Source organism: Halichoerus grypus, chromosome 8, assembly GCF_964656455.1.
Source record: "Halichoerus grypus chromosome 8, mHalGry1.hap1.1, whole genome shotgun sequence".
NCBI classification, from domain to species: Eukaryota; Metazoa; Chordata; class Mammalia; order Carnivora; family Phocidae; genus Halichoerus; species Halichoerus grypus.
In genome coordinates this window covers 90,636,122-90,664,048 of record NC_135719.1, presented here as the reverse complement: position 1 = coordinate 90,664,048, position 27,927 = coordinate 90,636,122, and the positions used below count along the sequence as shown (strand labels likewise).

The 27,927-nt window shown below is 44.4% G+C and overlaps 1 protein-coding gene across 1 annotated transcript; it reads left to right on the top strand.

Annotated features, from left to right (window-relative positions):
* Positions 1-231: 231 nt before the first annotated feature.
* EGLN3 (egl-9 family hypoxia inducible factor 3) lies at positions 232-26,882 on the top strand. The gene is made up of 5 exons (XM_036097342.2): positions 232-906; positions 19,582-19,701; positions 21,286-21,422; positions 23,688-23,761; positions 25,169-26,882. The coding sequence occupies exons 1-5, from the start codon at positions 550-552 to the stop codon at positions 25,198-25,200; spliced, it is 720 nt and encodes a 239-aa protein (XP_035953235.1). The 5' UTR covers positions 232-549; the 3' UTR covers positions 25,201-26,882.
* Positions 26,883-27,927: the final 1,045 nt, after the last annotated feature.

The window sequence follows — 27,927 nt, the reverse complement described above, 5'->3', positions numbered from 1 at the left end:
TTGTGATGGGATTTTATGCCAAACATATGCAAATCGATCGCAGTCTAAAAATTCCGTATGTTCTCCAGCCCCTCCTCTAGTCACAAACAACCGAGGCTGGCGCCGGGCAGCGGTAGCCCGGGAGCGGGGGACGGGCCCGGGGAGGGCTGTCCCGGAGGCGGGCCCGGGGCGGGGCCTGGGCGGGGCCCGTGACGCGCCGAGTCGGCCGGCTTGGGGGCTGGACCTCAGCTTCTCCCCGCCTGGGGCCGCCGCTGCACCAGTGGTGGGTCGGCATCTCCACAAGGGGCCCTTCGAGTCCTCGCTGGGTCAGTCCGGCGCCGGGTCGTGGAGCCCCGCGCAGCTCCCACTGGTCTCTGAAAGGATCCCTCCTCCCAGAGTTTCGCGCAACTTTCCCCTCTCCCTGGCGCGGCGGCGGCGGCTCGGGGACCGTGGCCGCCGCAGGTAGCTGAACCCCGGGCCACGCTCCCCGCGCCTCGGCTGCGCGCGCGCGTCGGTCGCTCCGGGTCTCCGTGCACGCTGGGGATCCCCGAGCTCGGCTCTGAGGGCGAGATGCCCCTGGGACACATCATGAGGCTGGATCTGGAGAAAATCGCCCTGGAGTACATCGTGCCCTGTCTGCACGAGGTGGGCTTCTGCTACCTGGACAACTTCCTCGGCGAGGTGGTGGGCGACTGCGTCCTGGAACGCGTCAAGCAGCTGCACTGCAACGGGGCCCTGCGGGACGGCCAGTTGGCGGGGCCGCGCGCTGGCGTCTCCAAGCGGCACCTGCGGGGCGACCAGATCACGTGGATCGGGGGCAACGAGGAGGGCTGCGAGGCCATCAGCTTCCTCCTGTCCCTCATCGACAGGCTTGTCCTGTACTGCGGGAGCCGGCTGGGCAAATACTACGTCAAGGAAAGGTCCAAGGTAGGACGCGCGCGGGCTCCCCGTCGCCGCTGTAGCCCGCGGGGACTGGGGACTTTCGGAGCCCGTTGTCTGTTGCCTTCGCAGGGCTGCAAGTGAACTTTAGTTTTTCACCGAGAGCGAGCAGTCGGTCTGGCTCCCCCTCCCCCACCCCTCCTCCGAGCGAAAATCCATGCTAAGGGACTCAGGTGTATCGTTAGGATGACCTGTTAACTGAAATAATGGGTCCGGTGGGTCAAACCGGACAAGCTGTGGTTTTTTTTTTTTTTGTTCTGAATTTAATACGTGAAGGTTCTCAAAGCTCCAGATGAGGGACAGGTTATTCGAAACACTGCGTAATATCTGAGACATGTGTGAATTCATGATATTAAATGGCCACTTTAAAGTCACCTACTATTGTACTTCATTGTGTTCAGAGGGTATTCCTAAAAAAAAAAAAAAAAGCACTCTTCAAGAATTCTGGAGACAGTTGTGATTTTTCAGTGTGACATTTGGTGTGTGGAGTTTGGCAGGTGTGAAGAAAGTTTGACCTGTGAAAGAGTAAAGCTGCTTTTCACATTTGAGTCAGTGGTGCCCTTGGCTTGTTGCACCCAGGACAGTTGGAGATCACCCACTTGATTAGAAGATTCTCTGCTGCTGGTGCGGAGCCCTACACCACCACCTTCCCTTTCCTAACAGATCCACTCAAAACAACTAGTTAAGTGATGGGGAGAAGGAAGTCAAGTACCTCTGGGAAGAGACCATGTTTTTGTTCACACAGCCAGAAGTGACTCCCTGGGTGGTAATTTATCTTGGAAACATTTACAGGTAGATTGGCAGAACTATGGGAACGTGAAGTACAGCGATGTAGGTCCATGTACATTACTTTGGGATAGTCCGGCTACTCAGTCTTCTCTACAGATGATAATCCAGTGCTTTTCCAGTGGCAGTTCTGAGTGATTTGCCCTTTTATTGCACACTGGTCAAGGTGCACGGGGAGCTGTAGAGAACTTTAACACAGTGAGGCACAGCGTGCTAGCATGAGAAGAAAGGGGCACCATTCTTAACAACACGTGTAGTATTTCTCAGTTCAAGATTGACCCTTTGATAAAACATACCATTATCGTCTCATTTGTCTCGTAGACTGAGGGGACACTTTTAATAAAGGGCAAGTGGTGAAGACTGGCAATGTGTGGGAAGGAAGAGGTTGGAGTAGGGGAACAGGGTAGGGGAGAAAACACATTGCTGTATTCCTTTCAAGCCAGGAGGACAAGAATAGAATGTCTGAGAGCACTTATTAATCAGACACGAATAAAGTAAATCTTGGGAGAAAATGCTGCTTTCTAAATTTTGATTTGGGGAAAATTCAGTTACCTGGACTCTGTAGAAGGTTGACGTTGAAGTGTTTCTTTACTCTTTTATCATTTGGATGATTAGAAAGCCATTTGTCTTGGTTAGTTTTGTTTTTGCACTGAGTGACCTTGCCTTCTGGGGCGGGAATGGTGGGGGGGGTGAAGGGCTAGCCTCAGTGTTACCGAAGTGCTTGTTGCTTCAATCTGGAAGAGCAGATGGCTTCTTAATCAGTTTTTCAAGTTTCATTTCAACTCAGGTGCTAAGAATTTTACCCCCCGGCATTCTGGGAACGTAATTTGCTCAGAGGGAGGTCAGAATTAATTGGTAGAAAGATGTCACTAACAAATTTGAAAGTTAAGGATTTGTATTTACCTGTGACTTAAAGGACTGTCCGTGGTAGGGTTGTAGGCTAGGATTTGGCCGGACAAATTGAATGAGAAACACTGTGTACGTCTGGGTAAGGAAAAAGAAAGATCTCTAGATACGATTCTTCAGTTATAGATTATCTTCTGTGTAGAACAAATAACTTCTCAGTTAACCCTTTCAGAAGGTCACTGAATTGAAAAGAGAAATTCATCTTTTGTCCATACCTAGATCTCCAGCTTTTCTTTGGTTGTTTTGGCACAAAGCTCTTCATTCCTGTCCTTTAGAAAAATCACCTCTAGGTTGGGATATTCAGTGGCCAACTGGAGCCAAATGTAAACCAGGCTTGAGCAAACAATTATTAGAGTCAAAAATAAAAAGTTTGATTTGCTTGTTACACAGTTCTCCTTAGCTTTGTGCCCTTGGGTCTTATTAAAGCATCTACATGATTTACATTAGTTTCCCATTAATTTAACTTTCTTCTCTTCCCTCAACTGAGTGCCCTACTCTGTGCTGCTTCCCAGAGTAGTGATATAAACCCAGTTTCCTGCTGCATCCTCCAAGCAGGTTTTCAGTAGAAACTAAATTTTTAAAAGGTAGAATGTGTACACTTATTTTCAAAATTTATTTATGATGTCTTATTATGGAAAATTTCAAACGTGTATATGAGGAACAGAGGTTGGTGTAATGAGTTACGCTCCTATGACCCATTTTCAACGATCGCCAATTTATACATTTGTTTTAGACCAGTTGTTTTTTAGATATTTCTTGGGGTTATGTGTATTAACCGGCTCGTCCTAATTAAATACTTTTTTTCCTTGGACTTTTAAAGGTCATTGAATAATGCAAGAATGCCCTTTATCTCAGTGAAGCAAAAGCAAAGGCATTGGGAATAAAATAGAAACATATATGTTGGACCTAAAGTTGAAACCGTGGAAGAGAATGGAAAGAAATATTAAAGGCTTCCCCCTTTCTGCCAAAAAAAGTTGTTACCAGTCAGAATTTATCTTCCTCCACTTTGTTGGAGAAAAATCCAAGGGTGCTGGAGACCCTCTGGGGAAGTGGTTTCCTAAAATGCACAGCAGCATGGCGCCCCCTAACTTCAAGCATGGTCATTGCTTCCAGGCTATCAAGAGATTTCTTATCTATTACTGCCTTTTGGAGAATTTAGACCATATCCAAGATAAACATTGGTCATAATTTGCTCCTTTTACTTTGGCTGCCTAGATCTTGGAAATGGCTGTTTTCCAGAGAACGTGTAATTTATGGAACCAAATGTTCTTCCTGCTTGAAGCATCTCAGTGTAGGCTCACTACTTAGTAACTTTAAGAATAATAACTACTTTTTATTGAGCAGTTTGCCCGGTCTGGCACTGTGCTAAGCACTTTATAAACACTGTCTATCTGATTTAGTCTTCAGAATCACAATCTTCAGCAAATTGAGTGATTGAGTCGTTCCCCCAAGGTCACAAAGTGAGTGGTAAGCAGCAGTTTATCTTAGGTGTTAGGGGCTTAGGCTTGGGCTCAGGAACTTTGTGGCCTCAGGTAAGTTGCTTACTTTTCACCGAGTGTAAAACGAGGGGTAATAATACCTTAAAGCTTTTTGGGGGGAAGGAGCATTAAATAAGATAACGTACATAAAATTCTTAGTGGAATTCTGTGCCCCCGTGAATGTTATGAGGCTGTAAGCGGAAGATTTAGAATTTAGAATTCTAACCCAGAACTGTCTGAGTCCAGAGTTTGGGTTCTTGACTACTCTCTTTTCCGTCCTTTGATTTGCGCAGTGGCGTTCGCTCTGTGTGGGGTACTGTGCAGGGGCTGGGGATACCAAGGTAAATAGGCATAATCCCTGCCTCGTAGAGCTTCCATTGCCACGGACTTTCGAACGGTAGGATCCTGTAGTTCCCACTCTATTAATTCTTCAAGCTTACAACAGCAAAAAGATAAAACCCAAACATTGAAGAAGAAAGTGGAGTGCTGGGCCAATGTTTTCCTACTGTTATTTGCAGGAAAAGTATTTGCTAATAAGGTTGGTTGTGAGGATCCCTGACCGGAGTAGTTCTGGACAGTGGGGTCATGGGAGTTGTACTGTGAACAGATAGATCAGCCCGCCTGAAGCGGCACAGACAAAAGATGACTCAGCAGTAAGTTATGAGTAAAAGAAAATGGGTTGCAAGGTGGTGGGCTTGTTCCTTTGCTGCTGAGCAGTAACAGTTGTAGCCCACCTTTCTCATGTGATATCGGGAATATCTTTTACTCAAGGGAGCTTATTATGGCTGCAAGCTACTTTAAGCAAAAATAGCATAATACACTCAAAGATCAGGATGTGTCTCAGGACCCAAGTGCAGGAAATGCGATCAGCGTTCACAGAAGACTGGGGCCGTGAACCAGGAACCCGAAAGTCCGAAGGACAGCTGGTGTGTTAGTTGTTTTCTCCGGAGCTTTATGGCCCTCATCTTTGCTTCTCTGCATGTGCCCTTAATTTCTGCTCCAACCTACTTAGCATCTAGCTTTGGCTGCTTCTCCATGCATATGGCTCAAGATGGCTGCCTCACAATGGCCACCCAGCCTCAGTTTGAGATCAGCAGAGACTCAACTAACATTCCAGAATCCCTGTTTTCATTCTCTGGAGTAAAGTCTGATGGTTTCACCTTGGTCCAGGGTACCTGTCAGCCTGGGTTGGGGGTGGTAGTGGGAATGTAGAATCCTATGAAACCACAGTTGCCAGGGCTGACGAAAGGTCCCGTTCTTAAAGAGCACGGTGTTTGAGCACTAGACACCATACACGGTGTCTCTGTCATTAAGATCTTAAAAGTCTATCTGTGAAGAAGATATTTTAGGGGGACGAGTCACTGAGTTTGAAGCACTGAAATATCTTCTTGTAAGGATGTGAGGAATTTCTAGAAAAGGTTTTGTATTTCAAAATAACTTAGCTCCTGGAGGAAGGACATTAATTCAAGGAAATAATTTATAGGATACAACCTCAGTGACAGGGAAGCAAGTTTCCCCATTGGGTGAGTTTTCATAATGTTCTTGGTCAGTTTTGTTGAATGACACATGGGAGCAAGGAAAAGACAGTAGGGGGGTGTGTGTGTGTGTGTTTACCTTGTAATTTCTTTTGCTCAATTTTGGGCCCCTGGCCACTCCACCACACCTTATCTGCTTGCAGTGACGTGGCAAATCAGCGGGTATCAGTTTATTTATCCACAAATCATTAAATGCCTTGCACTGCGGTGGACCTGTACACGGACAGGCCAAGGGAGGTGGAAAGTGATTATAAAACCACCTAGAGAAGAAGTACGCTGAAAACAGAGTGGGGTGAGATGGTTGTCACCAACTTTGCTTTCTCTTTTTCTGGTTAAACAGTCCCCTTGTACACTGATTTGTCATTTTTTGTTTTCTCTTCTTTGGGCTTTCAACAGTTTCTCTGTTTACTTAAAATGAGAAGTGACCAAAAATACACAGACCTTTAATAATACAGGTCTTTAGAGCTGGAAAGGTATGAGAAATCACACCTATCCAGTCCGTCAGTCACTCAGCAGGTAAGGTGTTTTTGTATTTGGAGAGATGAGGTCTTATGCAAGCCCTCAGAGAAGGGATCGGGGTGTGTCTTGGGCCTGAGCAAAGAGAGGTGCTTTAGAGAGGGGCTTGAATCATGAGTCAGGTAGACCAGGAGACAGGGTCGTTAGGTTAATTCAGCCACATCAGCATGTGATTTGGGAATTTTAAATATAGTGATGACTTAAAATTGATAAACACCCTTAGGTGGAATTATGTGCGTTCGACTTTTGGGTGTCATGAATTATTTCCCTTTCTGACCTTGCTCAGCTTAAGCAAAATTTGTAAATTCCTTCCTGTATCCTGACTCTGGCTGGAAAAATTTCAGATTTGTAAATAACGAGCAGCCTCGCATGTTACTACTCCATTCCGTAAACACACCATGTATGGAAGATTTCTCTGCCGAAGCTCCAAGGTGGGGTGGAGTTTAACCCATAATGAGCAGAGCACGTGTGAGAAGCATCTCCAAGCACCCCAGCATTGTGCCCTTCAGGATAAAACGTGGAGGACCTTTCCCGTGGGCCACGTTTGCTCAGTTTGGCAAGACCTCTGCCTCTGACACACCTTTGTGGCCTTGGGTACATTAAGTGACATTTTGACCCAAGTCTATTGAGCACCCAGGAAGCAGCTTGCAGCTTTAGCACTCTGGAGGTTATTCATTCTTTGTTAATTATTACAGCAACAGATTTGACCATTTCTTTGTAGTAGCACTTTGTAGTTGTTAAGTAATATTGCTCTAAGAAATGGGTGTCATTTTTCTCTAGTGTTTGTCAAATGCTGACGTTCTGACAGTAATGATAGTTCAGATGTATTCTGCTGGGCAACTGCCAGGGGTGCCCAGCGGGTAGTGGAATCCAGAGGCACTGGAATTGTAATGCGACAGACAAATCATTTTATGATGCCAGACTAAGGAATTCAGTTTTGGCAGGTGGCCAGGAGCCGTTGATTTGGCTCAGATTCAGAGCCATGTGTCTGTTTGCCAAGCGAGATTAGTTAGCTTGGTTCATTATACATAGAATTTATACCCCGTTTCCCTCGATTATCTTAATCTCAAACCAGGGTGGCACTTACCTTAATTTTGTATCTTCTTTTGATCGTGATTTGTGGGTTACATTCGTATTCTTGGTTTGGTGAACTGGGAGTGACTGAGGGTTTTATTTTTCACCCCCTCCCCCAACTCGATCCCAGATTTACGGACATGTGGGTGTACGGTCGTATGATGTGGGCTTTCAGATCTGGGACTGGATTCATTCGGTACCTCCTTACTGAGCGTCCCTCATGTTCTGTGCCATGTGAATACCTCCTTATTAGGCCACGCCAGGTTTTTATCCTTCAGGAGATATAGTGATCAGTGTTTCTCAAGTTCTGGAATAATTGTGCCTTTTTCACACTAAATATTCTTTTTCCTTCCAAAATGAGGCCAAAATGCTATTACCATATAAAACTAGTTCCAAGCTACAAAGGATCAAAGAATATGATGGTAGTCTTGGGTTTTTTTTTCACTGGGAAGAAAACAAAACGACAAACTCAATTCCAGGTGTCAGTGACATCTATTTTTGGTTCTGCTGGGGGAACTTGAAGTTGTTTTGAAGTATTCAAGATAATACTCTTTTGAGCATTGCTTGAAAGTAGTAAGGATATACCATTTTAAACAGTCTGCACTTCTTCGGGAGCTTGCTGTGTGTTCTCCCTACACGACACGTAGAACAAAGATTCTGCCTGTGCCCCTCCCTCCAGGCCCCTCCTATTTCTCGCCATCTTTCTAGTTAAACCTGAGGGACTATTACTCAGAGAGCTCCATACCCCCACACAGAACTGACAGGGAGTCTTTTTTGTGTGTGTGCTTTTGGGTGTTTTGGATGGCTTCTTTCAGATTCATACTGTTTTGCAGGTTAATTTGAATGACCGGAGTGGGTGGATAAGCAAAATCTTTTTATTTATTTTTTTATTCTTAATTTTAATTATTTAATTATTTCTTTTAAGATTTTATTTTTTAAGGAATCTCTACACCCAACGTGGGGCTCAAACTCACAACCCCAAGATCAAGAGTCCCATGCTCTACTGACTGAGCCAGCTTTTTAAAACACAAAACCTTGAACACTCCGGCAGGAACACGCAATATTATTGGTTCATATTTGGCCTATTTTGGACTGTTTTGGATTTTTGTTTTTGTTTTGTTTTAGGTTGACTGTGGGACCTCAGGTTTTGTCTTTTTTTTTCTTTTTCCTTTAACTAAATTTTGTTTTGCTTTCATAGTAGGACTCCCTGAGGAGGGAATTATTTTAAAGAGACTTATTTTAACCATAAATCACCTGCCTTTGTTTCTTGTTCTCCCTGTGATCCATTTTAATGTGATTTTGCCAGACTGTAAGTAGTCCAAAACCCAACACTAATCACGTTGCCTCCATGCTTTCAGCAGACCCAACCATGCTCTCACCCCAGTGTCTACCGTACGTGCTGCGAACTTCTTACCATGTCATTTAAGGCCTTCCATGTCTGACCCCATTTGACCCCATCTGACCCTTCTACACTTAATCTCCTGCTGACCGACTTCCCTTCCCTCCCACTCCCTGAAATGCTGGAAGCTGATTTGCCAGGCACACTGAGCTTCCCTGTTGTCTTCTGCTCTTCAGAATCCATCTTAGCGCCTTCTGCTTCCCAGAACTCTGTGGGTAGCTCAGGCCAAGCCTCCCCGCTACGTACAGAGGTACCTGTATTTACTTCCTTCCTTCCTTAGTTACCTTACCCTCCATTTACTTATAAATTCCTTGAAGGCAGAGACTCTTAAGCTTGATATATACTTCTAGTGCCTCGGAATAGTCTCTTACAATTCATAGGTGCCTGACTTAATTTCATCTTCAAAAGGAACTTTGATTTCAAAGGCTGTCAGGGTGTCAAAAAAGCTGTAAATATTTTGTTAGGTGAAAAAAAGATTTCGCAGTGTGGCCCCTAATTTGATGTCAAAGTGTTTAAATATTTTATTATATTAACATGCTATGAAGGAGCATCTCAAAGACAAGACTTTGGCTTTATGAGGTTTTTTTTCTCCGTTGTGAAATTTTATTCTTGGCCCCAGAAAATACCCAAGTCACGCCCGGATCCTGGCAGCTCGTACCTACGGGGCTGGCGCCGGGAAGCAAGAAAACCCAGGACCGTGAGCTTGGAGCCCTGGCTTCTGATCCTGGCTCTGGCAAGTGGTGTCTCAGGACCTCCATCTCCGTTTCTGCATGAGTGAGATGGATTTTTATTTTTATATTTTAATTTAATTTAGTTGGTACCTACCACTAGGCCCTAGGATGGGCATTTTACATTTTAGTTCATCTCGCCGTGATCTGGGGCAAGTCCGTTTTCTGAGCCTTGCTTTCCTCGTCTATACCATGGATACGATACTATTTCTCTGCCTCCGGGATTATAGGGAATTAAATGAAAATTGAGACTGAATTTCCATCTGAGAGGGCAAATAGGTGCCCTCAGTGCTTCTTCTTTGATTCCCGAAGAGACTCCTAACCCGCGGTCACACTCCAGCGCTGACATGACAGTAATCCTCAGCAATGCCCCAGAGTTACAATTGGAATGTTCCCTGCCAGCTTTAGGAATCACACTGCCAAGCCTGTGCCAGAAACTGCCTGAGGAATCCCTCTCGCTTCCTGCTGTGCCCACCACCTCCTCCATCTACCCATCAGCCTCCCCAGATCAACCAGCGCCGGTGACTAATGACTCTCCACCTTTTACCATCTAGGGTGAGGCGTTGCACAAAAACTCTTGGTTTTTGCCACGGAATTGCCATGGTTCGCAAAGTGGGGTTGTTGGACCAGCTGCATCAGCATTGTCTAGAAACTTGCCATAAATGCAAGTTCTTGGGCCTCTCCCCAGACCTCGTGAATCAGAAGCTCATGAGTCCTCCAGGTGATTCTCACACATGCTGAAGTTTGAGAAACACTGAGTGAAATGAATAAGAGGAGGCTAAACAGAGGGAGGGGAGGGCGCTGTATCTTCCTACACTTTTTCTGTTAGTAAGAAAATCAGAGTTCAATCGTTGGCTCAGATCTGAGTTTATTCATTGCTACAATGAAAACATACAAGCACGTGAAATTTATTTGGGAGATCTTTTGAGAAAAACCCACCACCTGTTAACATGTTAAGACACTTTTTTTCTGTTATTTGTATCAGTTAACTTAAATTTTCTAGAGCCAGCATTGGAGCGTGGTTTGGATCTGATTCCCTCCTGCTCACGTTAAATGGAGGGGGGGAGGAAGAATCTTTGTTAGTGACCGCAGGGTATTGCCGCCCTCATGGGCCCAAGAGCCTCGCGAGAAGTGTGAGCTGAAGGCACCAGGAGGAAGGAGACAAGATCCTCGTGATTTTGGATGAGCACAAACTGGAAGCACAGACTGCTTTGGTTATGTGCTGTCATGCGCTCCCCATGAATCCCACACAGAAGCCCAAGGTGGTGTCTGGCCCTCTGGGGTCGGATGGCTGCCCCATGGGAGACCTGAGAAGGCCGAGGTGAGGAGCTCTTTGGGGGTGGGGAGGAACGCTGACAACCAAATCCAGCTTGATGGGAATCAAGGATAGGACCTGGAGAAGGGCGGAGAGTAGCTGCTGCTTGGCCTTTTCTTACTTCCGCACGGAGGCCTTTGGTTCCCCAGTTACAGGTTTGAGTCTGTATCTGGTGAGTCAGGAGAGTCATCTGAGAATCAACCTTGTTGCTTTATCTTGGAGCTGAAGCGGTTGCTCTGGAAATAAGAGCCCCAGTTTTCAGTTAACAGATGCTTCCTGATATTTTAGAAGCAGTGTTTAGTGGTGGAAAGACCATGCTTAGTTCTGTAACGTTCCGTGAGTTACTTCGGCTTTTTCACCCTATGTTTGTGCAATGGGGCTTTGTATATTCCTTGGAAGAACATGGGGACACATAAATTAATGACCCCTGTCCCCCAGATTCAGAGCCAGCCACTCCTTTATTTCTAGTCCCCTTGCCGCTCCCCCAGATAGCTTCTACTTTGCTCTCAGAGGAGCCTTTTACTTGCTACTCCTCGAAGTTTCCCCTCTGAATCTGACCCCTCCCCTAGGCCTCGGTGGGTCTGTGTCCAGCGTGTTCTAGTTAACGTGCTCGTGAGAAGGTTCTGTGTGCAGTGGATTCCAGCTGACAGGGTACTACTAGAGGTGTCTCCTGAACAAGCTTTGCGTGTGAGCGAGGACAGCTTAGCTCATCTCTGGCATTCCTTTGCGTTTACCAGGTGCCGCTCCTTTGACAAAAACACTTTTGTATTTCCTTTAAACTGTTTTCTTCCTTGGTCATTTATCTTCCGACTTTGAAACAAGTGTGAAAACCTTGGCTGGTGTTGAGCTGAGCTAACAAGGAAAGGTCCCTAGACGCCGATTTCCTCCCATAGAACCTGGGACTGGGAAGAGCAGCCTGGGGATGACCTGGGCTAATTGTTGAGCAGTCGCATCCAAAGCAGATGTGGGCTGTGCTGGGGCTGCAGAGAGTTTAGAGTGGGAGTGAGTTTGCTGTGGGAGTAGCTGAAGCAAAGACCATGTGGACAGCGGGTACTTTGCACCAGGACTGAGTCAGGCTCCTTTGCCCGGTGCTTTTGTTAGCCCCTCCCCTCCCCCAACCATCTTGGAGCTTTCGTTCACAGACTCAATACCAAGTACCCTCCTTTTTCATATTTTTGTCTTTTTTTTTTTTTTTGCCCTTTACAGTTTTCTATGATTATAGAAAGGGCGCTAGGCAAGGGTGAGAGGGATTCAAATACTTAAAGGAGAACTGAAGATCTCTGTACCCCCCAAAATGGATGATTTGGTTCATGGTAGACATTAGGTAATGGTGCTGATGAAGCATGACTTGATGATGGAGGCCTCACACTCTGCAGCCAGACAAACTGGGTTCGAAGAGGCAAGGGACCGAACCTCCTGGTGCCACAGTTTCCCCATCTGTAAAATGGACATAAGGATGTCTCCTGCCATATGGGGTTACTTATGAATATTGAATGAGGGGGGCTATTCAGGGAGCACATAGAACAGTGTCAGGCACGTAGTAAGCACTATACAAATGTTTGTTCAGTAAATCAGTGTGTCTCCTGAATGTGATAGGTTCTAATTCCAGCTGATTTGCTGTGTGTCATTTCTTTCATTGAGCAGATGTATTTTTCCAGGTGCTGAAGGGCACATGTAAATATAAGATCTGGCTTCCTAGAAAGTTCTCTGACTTTATTTTTTCCAGCATAGTTGCTGTGTCCCTAGGGAATTGCTGGTAAAGTGTTTGCCTGGTTTTTCTTAGCTTTAAGAAGATTGTTGCAAGGCATTTTTCATGTGTTTTGACTGGTACGTTTTTTTTTTTATTACCCCGTTTATAAAATCTTGTCTTACCAATTATATTTGAGTTATGGATTCCCTTAACATATTTGAGGCTTCATGGCAGATGAGAACTTAAGGACAGCCACACTTAATTTTCTGACAGTCCTGCAACCACAAACATTCTTGTTTTCCTCTTTATTCTCAGAGCCTTTCTGAGAGCAGCAGGTAAAGTTTTGTTTTTATGAGAAGGCTGTTTCTCACAACAAAAGAAGTTAAATACTGTGAGTCCCTACCCGCATATTGCCTTAAGGATTACCCATGAATTGGTTTTTCTATACAAAGACGGTAACTTGGAGGTTCCAGGGGTTTAATGACTTTTCCTGAGAACTTGTGAGCAGGGAGACTCGAGCTGCTGCTCACCTTCCCCAGAATCAGGACACGAAATGGGACGGTATGTGGCAAGCACCACCCCAAGTGCCAGCTGGCTGCGTAGGTCCTCAGGAAAGGGCAGCTGATACAGTGAGGAGAACGGCATCGGAAAGGATACGGTTAAAGGCCTCTCTTAATGTCCTTCACCCTGAGTCTGGCTGACTTTTGCTGATTTCATAAGTGCAAGGAAGCCCTTATTCAAAACATTTCTCGGGTGATTCGGGTAGCGCCGGGGGAGGGCTGTCCTGTGCCGGTTCCCTCGGCAGTCTGCCCTGCGGTGTGCTCGGCTGTGGGCTGGCCGCCACCCTCACGCAGCGCACGTAGCCCTGTCACTCAGCCGGCACCCTGCTGGCGGGGAGCCAGGCCTCGCGGGAAGGGCCGCCTTTGCAAACCCAAACAGCCTGTATTGATATGTCGATGCTTCCCGGCCTGTTTACTGTGCTTAATTGCAGAGCTCTGGCTGAATCCTCTCCAAGGAGAGGAATTAACCACAATTCAGAAAGGAATGACAATAGTTTCTTAAATTCTTGGCCTTGCAGAGTTTCAGTGGCTTCTCCTGGGAGGGTGATTCACTCAAGTTCATGCACGAAGTGCAGGATTCCCTGGAATAGAATCTTGATCTAGTGCAGTCAGACTTTACAGGCCTGTGAATCCCCTGTGATTTTATGCAGCCTTCTGTGTGTGTGTGTGTGTGCACGTGCGTGTGGCGCGTGCATATTTTTGGGGTGGGGGTGGGAGCCTAACTCTTTAATGAAGAATTTCAAGGGGCTTTGGCATCTGGTAAAACTGCCATCACTGAGCTAGGAGAACTAAATCGAAGGTTCTAGAGTCTGGGTAGTTGGTGGTGGTTTGGATGATCCCAGAGCTAGGACCAAATTCATAGTAGAGCAGAACAAGGGCACGGATGGAAAAGTCTACCTGGGGACAGGTTTTCAAGTGAAGATGGTAAATTCCTACCCCCACAGGCACGATGCTCTCACCTGACCGGAAAGGGGTGGATAGATCCCCATCACCAGAGCAACCGAGAATTGGTTAGACCCTCTTACTTTTCATTTTCAGAATTACCAAAGCTCTTGCATTTCAACAAAATTCATTCATGGGGGGCATGATGATTATTGCTCTAAATTGAAAGTGAGGTTTTGTGTCACAGTGCTCTGGGTTCAGGAAGAGGCTCTTTTTTTTTTTAAGTAGTCTCCACAACCGGTGTAGAGCCCAACGTGGGATTTGAACTCAGGACCCTGAGATCAAGATGTGAGCTGAGATCAAGAGCCAGATGCTTAACTGAATGAGCCACCCAGGCGCTCCAGGAAGAAGTATTTTTAGCGTGGATTTAGAACAAATGAGGAAGGCAGAAGTGGTTCTCAGTGTAGAAACAGAATAGCAGAAAACATTTTAATGAATAACTTGAGGTTTGTTGAAAGGATTACTTACCTTACAGTTGTCGTTTGTCTGGTGTTCTGACTCCCCTGAATTGTCTGGTCGGATACTGAAACTTTGGGAGGGAGAACACGGTAGTTGGCCAAGGCTCACGTTATTGCCCACCAAAAGCATATTTCCTGTTTTTTCCTCATTTTGTTACATCAGTCTTTAACTAGAAGCACTAGGCAGAAGGAAATAGCTAGGTTTGCTCTTAACCAACAGAATAGATAACAAGCAAGATGCCAAGATAACTCGTGACAGTTAGCAGAGTTTCCTACTTTCCTCTCTAAAGTGCCTACGTTATCTACAACTAATTTCTTCATGCCAACCTGGATGAAGTTAGAGTGAATGTAAAAGGTTCTAAAGCAGTTTTTATGTTTATGAGCGGTTCATCATCACCTTGAGAGCTTGCTTTTTTTGGTTCACTTTCAGATGAAGGATGGGACTGACAGCGGTGTGAACTTTGCAGAGTGACATTTTCTGGAAACTCTTGTATTTCTTCTCAAGTCTTTACACATCGGGTTCTCCGTGTAGTTAATTGTCTCATGGTGGAGAGAGGAAGGACCCTGTCCAGAGCCGACACGGGGGGAGGACTGGAGGAAGCCCGTGGAATGTGGATGGCATTGGAGGATGAGGCCATGCCGTTGGACAGGATGCATCTGAGCCAGGCGAGGAGAGATGGGGGAGTGCCCACCTGGGGGAGTGCCCAGTCTAGCGTAGCTTGACTGCTTAGGAGACCACAGACGGTGACCTCAGAGTACAGCCTGTTGTATTTTTTAGTGGCCCTGATTAAAAAATTGGGATAAAAACTGTTCAAGAGAGTTTACATGCACATCTGGGTCCGTTGCCTGTCTCTCTCTTAAGGTTTGCAGATTTGGAACACCGGGCCTTCGTTACAAAGGACAGCAGACTGCCTGCTTGTAGGCAGCAGAGTGCACACACCGGAGTTCTGACACATCTATTCCTGATTGGCTTTAATCATTTATGTTCCTTGGAAGCGCCAAAAGCTATTTGAGTTACCCAGTCCTGGATTTGAAGCTACAGAGCACTTAAGTAGAGTCCGGTCCCTGAAGAGGAGACATTCAGAAGCCCTGGCTGAGGGGAATAGCTTAATATATATGGCTAAAGAAGCAGCGTTTAGTGTATGCCGAGCCTTGCACTCAGCATTTTACACAACTTAACTCCTTCAGTCCCCATAAGCCCATTTTACAGATGAGAAAACTGAGGTATGAAGAGGTTAAGTACAGGCTATCCTGTATTTAGGTTGCATTTTATTCAAAGTATGCTTGTGCTCAAGATCATTCATAATTCAAAGCAAATCCTTACAAAGACGGACTGGCATTTCTGTCTAGCAGTTAGAGGGGTCTAGCATTTGGCAGTGGACCAAAATACGGGTTTGAAGGTCACTCAACCAGGTAGCTTTGAAGTTATGCTATTCTTGACTCATTTTTTAAAATGGATTCACATTAATTGCAAATTTTACAATTAAAATGAATTGATTAATATTTTAATTTGCTAAATTAAATTTTACATAAAAGACCACTTTATAACTTGTTTAAGACCAAGTCATACTAGTGAATCTGACTCCAAAGTCATGAATGATGTGAAATACGTTTCTATCAAAATCTAGGTCATTGATTGTTATTAGGGAAGTGGTTAGTCTAACTGGAGGCTGGATGGGTCAGATGTGCCCCCTTCCCACCTGCGGGTCTGAAATGATCATCATTGCTGGATGGACAGTGGAGGTTGCCGATGGCACTTTTTGAAAATGGTTTATACATGCAGTCAAGCTGTGGCTGGTTTCAGTCAAGAGCATTCTGTCTAGGCATTGGAATGGAAATCTTCAACTTTCATTTTCCAGCCTTACCTTTGGGATTGATGAGATACAGTTTCTTATGAAGCCAGCTCAGCAATAACTCCAATAGAACCACTGTTTTCTCTAATAGAACCACTGTTTTCGATTCTACCTGTGGTTTTTGGGGAACAGATTTTGTTACTTGGGTTTGGCTATTAAAATTCTATGTATCTGTGTGCATCTTCAAAGAATGCATAGACAGTCCCTGCCTGAATGTGGCCACCTAGATGTCTAGAGCACCTAGCTCTGGTCTAGAGCTAGCCTGGGGGGCGTTCACCCCTCCGCTCATTTCCTTTTGCGACAAAGCTCTAGAAAGGCCTCCAGGGGTGGTGGGAGGGGGGACTGAGGGGGTGGGGCGCACAACAGGGTCAGAGGAAGAAATGGTGGATGCCTTTATATGTTATAAATCCCTTCCCAGGCTTAATGAGGCTTAGATAGCCCTGCAGTCGAACTGATCCGTTTCTGGGGAAGGGATTTCTGTCCTCTGCACAAATTGGCACAGAAATGCATGGCTGTTGAAGGGAGCGTTGCTTCTCAACACATCCTTAGCCTCCTGGTTCTAGACTGTGTCAGAGACCAACAAATAGTTGGGAACGTGCCCAAGCCAAGACCTATCTCCTGTGGCTCTTGTCCAGAAAAAACTGATAAAGTTGGCCTGTGTAGTTTCGACGGGCCCACCGAGGCCCACAATAATTTCCTTCCATTGTTTCAGATTTGATGCTGTGGCTTCAGAAACCAGGAGAGAGGGTGAAGATTGGCTCTGGCCAGAAAACTTCCCTCTGTTGCCCTCCCCTAAGCAATCAGATACTTTGCTGACACTTAGGAATTTTGTGCTAATAAGTCCCTGGGAGGTGCTAGCTCTTTTTCTGCGTGTGTGTTTTATAGATGCAGGTATTCGTAAAGGAGGTACTACTGTGAGTTTGTATCTACTTTTTTCAGTATTTACTGCAAACTGAATTCTGTGGCAGACAGGTGCTTCATAAGGCCCTGAAGAACCCTGTTGCTCCTTCTGGGGTTGCTGCTTAGCTAGAGTCTCAGACCTTTGGAGGCCCTCCAACCTGTGCCCCTCCTTCTAGAAAAAAACTAGGCCTGGGATCACACAATCAGTTGCTGAGGGAACCAGATGGCAGGCATCCAGACCACTGACCTTTTCTGTAGAGTAGGGCTGTTTAAGAATATAAGATTATATAGTATTGATGGAGCACTGCTGCTTTTCAGGGCCTCACAGTGGGGGGAGGCTTAGATGGTAGGGAATCTAGCCTATAACTGTTTGTGGCTTAAGTGACTTTCATTATTGGCTCAGTGGTGGCTCTTATAATCCTAATAGCTGCTCCCAGGGATGAGTAATTCCCTAGTCAGTATAGGTGACTTCATTTATCTCTTCTTCCCGGCCAGGCCCATCATTTCCGCCTGCTACCAGCCAGCTTTCTCCAAGCCATCCTTTGCTTGGTGGTCCCATCATTTGTTAAATCTTGATTGCAGTGGCCTCAACATTCCACTTTCTGGACGAGGTTCAGGCCAACAGGCTCCCTTCAGCTCCAAGATACGATGTTGCATTGACACTGTAGATGTTCAGAGGCAGGATGCGGGGATTGATAGCCGCGTGAGGGATACGGTGATTTAAGTGTTACGATCATTGTTAAAGCCAAGTTGCTGTTAAGCCTGATTGTTCTAGTATGGCACGTGTGTGAAGCCTGTGACGCTCCATGCTTTGTTCATGTTTTCATGCTGCTGCTGGGAGTGACTTGGCGGCCACAGCATTGAAGCTGATTCATTGAGCCACTAATGCCTTAGTTTGGGCCTCTACCTGACTGATCGTTTTACCAGCGAAACAGCCCTGCCCTTCATGAGGGAAAATACCAACTGGATCACTAAGTGTATGTTTGAAGATAGGTTTTTAAAAATGACAGAAATCTTGGGGCGCCTGGGTGGCTCAGTCAGTTACGCCTTCAGCTCAGGTCATGATCTCAGGTCCTGGGAATGAGCCCTGCATCGGGCTCCCTCCTCCATGGGGAGTCTGCTTGAGATTCTCTCTCTCCCTCTGCTCCTCCACCCCCCCCCCCCGACTTGTGCTCTCTCTAAAATAAAATGACAGAGACCAGGCGCCTGGGTGGCTCAGTCAGTTAAGCGTCTGCCTTCAGCTCAGGTCATGATCCCAGAGTCCTGGGATCGAGCCCTGCATTGGGCTCCCTGCTCGGCAGGAAGCCTGCTTCTCCCTCTCCCACTCCCCGTGCTTATGTTCCCTCTCTCGCTGTCTCTTTCTCTGTCAAATAAATAAAATCTTAAAAAAAATGACAGAGACCTCTTATCCTTTAGAGGACAGAGCCATTTGCTTATTTATTCACTTAATCAAATTTTTAACAGACACCTTCCATGTGGCAGGCACTGTTTTAGGCACTCAGAATGCCTCAGCCAACAAAATAGGAAAAATATCCCTTTCCTCATCTTATGTTGTCAATTCCGGTATCTTCCCTGCATATGTCTCATCCCTACGAAAATATTTTAAGAAATAAGGCAGTGTCCTGTGAAGAGAACTAGCTTTTGCACCTTCCCATTGTTTTCTATTCCTTGCTATAATTGTGCCATGGAACAATTAGAGGTTTGATACCTGCTTAATAGTAATTCTCTAATAGTAATTTTTAGTAGGATTTGTTTGTATGGCTTTCTACTTTATCCCTCCACCTGGCTGTTAGAGGTGGTGCCTGGGCAAAGGAAGAGAAGAACTTCAGGTTATTGCCTGATGTGATAGTTATCAGTAGGCAAGAAGACGAGCATTGAGAAACATACTAAGATGTGTCTGTGGCTTCTTCTATGAATTGGACCTGATTGTGCTGCCTGTGGTAACAAATTGGGGCACAGCTTCCTTCCTTCCGACTGACCTTTCCCTATTCTTTCTGTCCTAAGCATTTTATTGAGCAAGCCTGATCTTCTCCTCCTTTGTGATTGGTTCCCATCTCTTTGTCAATGCACGGATCTTTAGCCATTGTTCTAAGACAGCCGGTGATTCGGTGATTCAGGAGCACTTATTATACCAGGCATAATCCCTAAACTCCATTACCTAGTGAGTCTGATTTTGTGGGTCTAGGATGGGAACCCAGAATCTGCTTTTTCAAAGAGGAGGATTGGAGAAAAGCAGGGCATCCTCATGATGATGTAGCTGGGTTACTGTCTGAAATGTTCTAGAACTGTGGGAATATTGCTGAACCACTTTCCACTTGGGCTGAGCCATAAGGTATAACTTGGCTGTTAATCTTACACCACGACGATGAGTCTCGATTTATGTACTGTCCATGCAATTAAGAAGCCCATGGCCGCCTGTAAATGTCACATAGCACCCAAAGAGACTGCGTTACTCAGCTGTTCCCCGGTGGGAGAAGATGGTCTCGGCTTTGTTTAACCAGCTTTCTTGGGATTTCTCCATAGGCAATGGTGGCTTGCTACCCAGGCAATGGGACAGGTTATGTTCGACATGTGGACAACCCCAACGGCGACGGCCGCTGCATCACCTGCATCTACTATCTGAACAAGAATTGGGATGCCAAGGTACTCTGGCATAAAGGGGGTAGAACGTGGGGCTAGAAACTCTAGGGAAAGAATTCAGATGACTTAGAGGAGGGTTTGCAATTCATAATTCCCACAGATGAATCTTTTCTACTTCACCATTTACTTTTTGTCTCCTACTATGGTGTTAGTACTCAAGTTGATCAGACGAAAATAATGGATATGAAGTTAATCTGGTGGGGGCAGCGGGGGTGGGGGGCAGTAGGGAGGGTCATTACTAGGTTGTGGGAAGGGTGGTTGATAAAGAGAAGGTAATCTATCATTTTAGGAATGGGGATCAATTTTTTTGGGGGGGGATCTAATCCAGAGCTGATAGGACTCTCAGTGCACAGTAAGATACATACTTCTTCCTTCCAGCAGCAACATTGTGAGAGAATTCCACAAAAATAGAACTAACTGTAGGATATGAAACCGGCCCCAGGCGAGGTTTCCCACACAGTCCTCTTGGGGTGGTATGGCTCGTCGGTGGCTGCTTGCCATGGCTCACCATGGTTTGGGAAGGTCAGAGGCTTTCTGGCTTATTTTTGAACATATAGATAGATAGAGATATGAAGTCTGGTTCCACGCTTACAGACATTTATCTGGAATTTGTATGCTTTCTGAAACTTAAGGATGATTTAGGAGTCTGAGAAGTCAGAGAACTTTTCAAGCTCATTTGGCATTTGAACCTTTTGCATCTCCATTTCCTGTTCATTGGGGCAGATACTGGTCGTCCTAAAGCACAAGGATATTTTATCTGGCGTCAGGGAAACAAAACCTGGGAAACCAGTGAGTCAGATGTCTCTTCTCCCTATTTGGTAACATGATTGGAATACATCCCTTAGTTGTCTTTTAAAATCTTGAAAGGTAGTGTTATAGGCAAGAGAGTAAAGTTATCAGGTCAGTGATAATAAATCATGAAGTATGAAATCATGCAACAAATATTTGAGTGCCTGTTAATGTCAGGCATTGTGCTGTGTAGAAGCATTGATGTGTGAGGCCTGGATTCTACCTTGATATGGTTATCCCAGCAGGAGATTTGGGTGTACATATTTTTAAAAAGAAATCAAGGAAGAGAGTGATGCATGTACTAAAAAGTGTAGATAAGGTAGTCTGAGCTCAGAAAAAGAATATGTAACTTCCAGCTGATGAGATCACATAGGAGCTGGAGGAGTTCAAAAGAAAGCCGTAAATTCTAATTGAAGGGGATGTTATGTGTGATGACTATCCTAGGAAGTTCTTAATATTAGATGGAACCATATGAAGTTGCCGGTGGGTTTTTGTAGGTCAAAAACAGATGTTGACAGGTTTGTGTGATTGGACCCAATAGCACTCCATTTTGTGTCCACGGGTTTCATGACTGGGGGGTAGGAAGGCTTCATTCCGTATGAGTGGATAAGGAGAGACGACTAGCTAAGTTGGAAGTAAAATGAAGTACAAGGTGTAAGGTTGGAGAGAATTTTGGGAGTAATATACACCCGGACTGGAGGTTGGAAGATGGCATTGTTTCCAGATGAGGCTGAAATATCACTGTTAGCCAATTATGTGTGAGGCTAGGAAATAATCCATCTTCTTTTTGGCCCTCAGCTACACGGTGGGGTCCTGCGGATATTTCCAGAAGGGAAATCATTCATAGCGGATGTGGAGCCCATTTTTGACAGACTCTTGTTCTTCTGGTCAGACCGCCGGAACCCACATGAAGTCCAGCCTTCGTATGCGACCAGGTAATAGCCAGGGCCATGATTCCTCCTGAGAAGCCTCTGTATAGAACCCAGTTCCCAGAGAAGTCCCTAAACTTGTGTCCTGTGTATATGAGGGACCAACCACACTCCAAGGCTGATAGCAAACCTGTTAGAAGGCAATCACAGTTACAGGGGAAACTAGATTCCTTAGGTTCTTCACAAAACCTAATGTCAAGTGGAACTATTAACAAATTGTTTTCCATTAGGTGAGCGTGGTGGATTCCAGATTTCCCACAGTGTTTTTCCCTTCTTCCTTTGCCACTCCTCCCTGAAACAAATCTAACGTTGAAGTAGCCCTAGAGAATGTTGGCCCTCACATATCAGGAATTCTGATGGTTAACTCTGGATGAATTTACAAGTTGCCTATTGCAAACAGAGAGAGAACCTTGAATAAAGAGAGAGGAATTTGTTCCGACTTCTTTTCCTTTTTACCCTTTCTTTCCCTTAAAATTGGTTTGGGCCCACTGTACCCATCATGTTCCAGTTATGGGATTTTTTAAAAGCCCTTTCTTTTTTAAAAAAAAATTTTTTTATTGTTATGTTAATCACCATACATTACATCATTAGTTTTTGATGTAGTGTTCCATGATTCATTGTTTGTGCATAACACCCAGTGCTCCATGCAGAATGTGCCCTCTTTAATACCCATCACCAGGCTAACCCATCCTCCCACCCCCCTCCCCTCCAGAACCCTCAGTTTGATTCTCAGAGTCCATAGTCTCTCATGGTTCGTCTCCCTCTCCGATTCCCCCCCCTTCATTCTTCCCCTCCTGCTATCTTCTTCTTTTTTTTTTTTTCTTAACATATAATGTATTATTTGTTTCAGAGGTACAGATCTGTGATTCAACAGTCTTGCAGAATTCACAGCGCTCACCATAGCACATACCCTCGTCAATGTCTGTCACCCAGCCACCCCATCCCTCCCTCCCACCCCCGCTCCAGCAACCCTCAGTTTGTTTCCTGAGATTAAGAATTCCTCATATCATATGATACCTGTCTTTCTCTGACTGACTTATTTCTAAAAGCCCCTTCTTTAGCTCAAGCGTGAGGTTTTCAGAGAAACTCAACAATTAAACTTGTTTAGTATTAATCTAGAAACTCTTGAAGTAATCTTAATTTTGGAATATGCCTCTCATTACCTTTGTTTTATGGCCCGAGCTGGAAACCAGGTGGTGGCCCCGTGCTGTGGGGATGCAGCTTGAACTGGGAATCACAGTTGGGGGCAGGGGGAGAGAACTTTGGTAGGATAATGACTTGAACCTTAACAAGCCTAATTAAATTAGAATCACATGTGTGAAGTAGTTAAGATTTATAGGTGTTCCCCTCCAGAAATCACAGATCTGAGCCCCACACAGAGTTGCATATTAAATGTCAAATTGGAATGTGCCCTAGGTGAGCAGGTAACTAATTCTACCCCCAGAGCCTGGTTGTGGCTTGTTTAATAGGGTACGATAATTGGCCCCTGTCATTTGTGCCAGAATTCCCTCAGTATTCCCCAATCTCTTGATGACCCAAGTCACAGGAAAAACATTAGCAGATGTTGATGGGAAGCCCTTGAAAAAAATCAAGGGCTGTAGAAATTCCAGTAGTTAATAATAATTAGAAAACGAAACTTTTTGAAAACTCATGCATGAAATGATTCCTATTACAGTCTATCCCATAGATGGGATAAAGCAAATTAATGGAAACACAGTAGAAAGCTTGAGGGCATCATTATTCTGTTGCATCCTTGCCTCAGTATCCAAAACTAAAGAAAGCAAGCCAAGAGCTTTAAGTGTTCTGTCATTTAAATAAGTTACTCTTCAAAGCTTTACTCAACTGTCACCTACTCTTCTCTGTGTTCTCCCCAAAAGCTTGGGTCTCTCAAGTCTTGAGCAGAATGACTCCCTTCTAGTCCTTTCTGTGTAGATCATCTTGACCTGTTACATCATTTGTTAAATTGCCTGTCTCCTCTGTGAGAGCCTGAGCTCCTTGAGAAAGAGGCAGATTTATTCACAGGATCATTTGAATTCCCATTGCTCAGGATAATGCCTGCTGCATACTTGGAATTCCTTACGTGTTTTATTACATTTAAATAGAATTGAAACCAGAGAAGTTTATTTTAAATTAAAATTGGGACGGACTTCTAATAATAGGGAAAACTTTTTAAATGTTGGCTTTACGAATGCCTCTGATGTGAGATTCATAGTAAGTATTTTTTATTTTTTGGTAGTATTTTTAAACTTCTTTTATATCTGCATATCACAGATACGCTATGACCGTTTGGTACTTTGATGCTGAAGAAAGGGCAGAAGCCAAGAAGAAATTCAGGAATTTAACGAGTAGGTGTTTGAAATTTTTCTGTGACTTTTAATCGGGTCAGTCTATGACTTTCAGTTAACATTTGTATATATATTCTGATATATACTTGACCCTTGAACAGTGAGGGTGGGGTTGGGGTGCTGGCCCTCCCTCACTGAAAATCTGCATATACCTTTTGACTCTCCAACACTTAACTAATAATTACTTCCTGTTGACAGGAAGCCTTAAACAGTCAGTCAACACATATTTTGTATGTTCTATGTATTATATATTATATTACAATAAAGTAAGCTAAGGAAAAGAATGCTATTAAGAAAATCATTAGGAAGAGAAAATACATTTTCTTTTTTTTTTCCCCAAAGATTTTATTTATTTATTTGAGAGAGAGAGCATGAGGGAGAGAGCACGAGCAGGGGGGAGGGCAGAGGCAGAGGGAGAAGCAGGCTCCTTGCTGAGCAGGGAGCTGGATGTGGGACTCGATCCCAGGATCCTGGGATCATGACCTGAGCCGAACGCAGACTCTTAACTGACTGAGCCACCCAGGTGCCCAAGAAAATACATTTTCACTATTGCGCTGTATTTATCGAATACAATCTTTGTGGAAGTGGACCCATACAGTTCAAATCCATATTGTTCAAGGGTCACTGTACTCTGTTCAGTCCTGGGCTGTGGCTTAGCTTCACGTGTAATGACATCTTGATGGGCTGAATCCCGAAACCCTGGCCTTAGCTCCGCTGGAAAAATCAGAAAAAATGCAAAGGACCTCCCCTGCGAATGTCCACTGATTGTGTGACAGTAAATAGTTAACTTTTTATCATTAATGTCTACCCATCAAACATAACATTCAGTTTGGCCCATGATTTTGGCACATTTCATAGGGGATATGATGGAGCGCAGCTAGAATGGTTAATGTATTATATTGGTGTGGGACTGTGACTGTCTCTACAAACACTGGGCTCATGTAATACAAACTGAGTATGACTTAACGCTGTTCCCCCAACCTTAACGCCATTCCTGTCTGCCTCCAGCTGTAAGGCAGCATTTCCCAAAATAGGTTGTATCGAAATGCTCATCCCGCTAGTGGTCTTGCCAAGTTGGTTTGTGGAAGGTAAATTTCTGGCCCCCTAAATGTGGGAAATGTTACATACTGTATCCTTCTCTTGAAGAGTCACAGTGGTCATTGGCATGTTAATCAAGAGAAGTTCATCTAAGAGTGAAATAAAGATGTACGCAACATTGCCTGTTACCCATTTGGAACCGAAGAAAACACATTGTGCTAAGTCCTACGGGGCGGGGGTCACTGTGCTCAACTTTGTATTATAGGACGGGAAGTCTTCACTGGAGGCTTTTTTCATGCCATTTCTGGCATTAAATTCATCAGATCTGGCTCCTTACCCTCTTTATTTTCTCTTCTGTCCCCAACCCAGGGAAAACTGAACCTGCCCTCACTGAAGACTGACGGTGCTCTGAAATCCGCTGGCCTCATTCATTTTAGTAATGGTTCCTGAGGTCTCTTTAAGAGTTGAGATCTAAAGAAGGCCTCTTCCATGACTCGGTGACAAGAAGCCCCCCTACTGCTTGCATCATTCACATCCCTGTCTTACGTATGGTACTTTTGTCTTTTCTTGCCAAGACTGCATCCACCTTCGGACACTCTCTTTGCCAGATGAACTCATTTGCTAACTCCAGAAAATACCTGCAGACGACCTAGGTGGCCAGCGGTTGAACTGATAGATTTGGTAATACTGGCCATCAACACAAGATCCTGGAAGCATGGGCAAGGGAATGAATCTTACTTGCACTTTATGTACACTTCCTGGTTTGAAAGGAGGAGGTTTGCAAAGAAAAACAAAATGGCGACAGATGCCACCAAGAGGCATCCGTGAAGCCCTCACAGCAGGAAACAGAAATTGGTGTCATCTGAACAGTTTCCAGATGTTCTTAATCCCGGGCTTATGGGGTTTCTGGAGAATTACCACAACCTAGTGACATTATTACCTCTAGAAGGGGCTGCTGTCCTAGTCCTCAATTTAGAAGTATCCTGTGGGTGGACACTCTCTTTTGCCTGGTCCTGCAACCTGCACTTGCTGCCTCTGCCCCATTTTGCTGAAAGTAGGGCTCTCTGGTCAAAGATGATCTACCATCTATTTTTTATTTTCACTTCTTACTTGGAGAACCTAATTCCCCAGAGGCAAAAACTAGACCTTAATTGTTTGGGTTACTTTGTTGAAATGGAGTTTGAATTTCAATCGAAGGGGAAAAGAACCCACCTGGTAGGTAGCTTCAGCGGCAACAACCTCTGGTAATTGGTATTGAAAGATGTGGGTCTACCAATACACGGTAAACCTGTGTGCATCTTGGACCATCTGAGAATGGCAGTGGGGTTGGAAATGCAGGCATTCCCGTGTTTCAGTTTTCCTTTTTAATGAGCTCACCCTTCTTGTTTAACAGAATGAGACAATAACAAAAAAATGGGGTGTTGTATTTTAAAAAGGAAATGGAAATAAAAAATCCCAGAAGGCTATTTGAGTTTGTCCACGTTTTCTGTCCCTAGTAGCCTTTCTTCAACAGAATTGACTCTCAGATCCACTGTGGTTGGCAGTATGTCCAGAACCGTGGAATTTGCCAGAAATGTGGAAGGTCCTACTACTGCAGGAAGCAGTTTCCACTGCCTCAAGAATCCTGAATTGTGCACCTATTCTATGAAAGTTTAGTCTTCCTAGTTTTCACTTCCATTTTCGTTTTTTAAATCCCCTTAGTTTCTTGCATACAAATCCCATGAACATGAAAGAGCCAGAAAAATATTCTTTTGTCATTTATAGGTATATACACTTTCAAAGAAAGAAGCTTATTTTTTTTTTTTCCATTTCTGGTTTTGGAAAATTCCCAGATAAGACTTGTCTTCATTCTCACGACTGCTCTATTTTTTTCATAGTGCTTATCACCTTCTAACTTCCTATGTAATTTACTTATTTATTATGTTTATTGTCTCGTATCCTTTCTCTAGAGTGTAAGCACAATGAAGACAGGGATTTTTGTATGTTTTTAATCAATGGAATGTATTCCCAGCACCTAAAATAGTGCCTGGCACATTAAGGGCTCAGTAAATACTTTGTTGAATAAACTTCCTCTCCTACCTTAGTGTTTTCGTGGCTTGATTCATTTCCTCCATCCTTGGCAAAAAAGGCTCGCTAGTTTTTACACACCTCTTTCATTGACTTACAGATTGAGGCTAAGAGTGTTAGAAAGCTTTGGTCCTAGTGTCATTCCATATCCGTTTCCCTGTTGGAATAGGTCTTTGACCACCATGAATCTGAAAACTGAACAAAGAAAAATTCTGCCCTTCAGTAGCTTGGGACTGTAGGAGGAACATGAGAATAGCTTCAGATAAGACAGAGTACATTCCTCCTTTGGAACAATTTTGAAAAACTTCAGGATGAGAGAAGGAAAGAACATTGTTCTCTAGGAATTTCGTATCCCATAAAATTGTAATGAAGTTTTTCCCATGGTTACTAATGTCATGAGGACGCTAGTGACAAGATTCTGAAGGAATATCATGTCATTCCAATAGTATGTCTTGTATCTTTCACTGGAGTCATTATTTTGACTTGCCAAAAGATCCGACCTCCTGGGCCTTGCTTATTCCTTTCAGACAAAGGTCCTGTAAACTAATAAACTAAATACCAGATCAATTTTTAATGCACTGATTTTTCTCATGGTTGAATCTGAGCCCTAGAAGATTGAACCTGGAAAATAAAACTAATAGTGTCTGCTTTTTGCTTCTCTCTTTTGACAGCCCACTTAGGGGAGGACTTAGCCCCTATGAAGAAACATTATTTGGCAAATAATCTGATCAATTTCCTTTATGTTCCTGGCAATGAAATGTTAAGGGCCCACCTCAGTGTTACGTCACCTATTACAGTGCAGAGTCCTCGGCAGGAGATTCAATTTTGAACCAAAGATCCAATTTCATGGAAATAAAAAGTCTTACCTAAGTGCATTAAATAGATCTTCAGTAGAGTAGTTAATATCAATTAAATGCTGGGCTGTCTGAATCATGAATTATCCATTCAGACGTGATTTTGTTTTTCTTCTTTAAATAGCTCAGGTTTTTTTCGAGGCTAGGTCATCCTAATTTCTTTTGGCCATTCAGTCCCGAAATTTCCTGTGTTTTAGAAAGCAATGA

Excerpts from the sequence above, each read along its gene's own strand:
- EGLN3 (XM_036097342.2), top strand. The coding sequence starts at position 550 with ATGCCCCTGGGACACATCATGAGGCTGGATCTGGAGAAAATCGCCCTG. Across the intron at positions 19,702-21,285 it reads ACAAGAATTGGGATGCCAAG|CTACACGGTGGGGTCCTGCG; the intron begins GTACTCTGGCAT and ends TTTGGCCCTCAG. Across the intron at positions 23,762-25,168 it reads GAAATTCAGGAATTTAACGA|GGAAAACTGAACCTGCCCTC; the intron begins GTAGGTGTTTGA and ends TCCCCAACCCAG.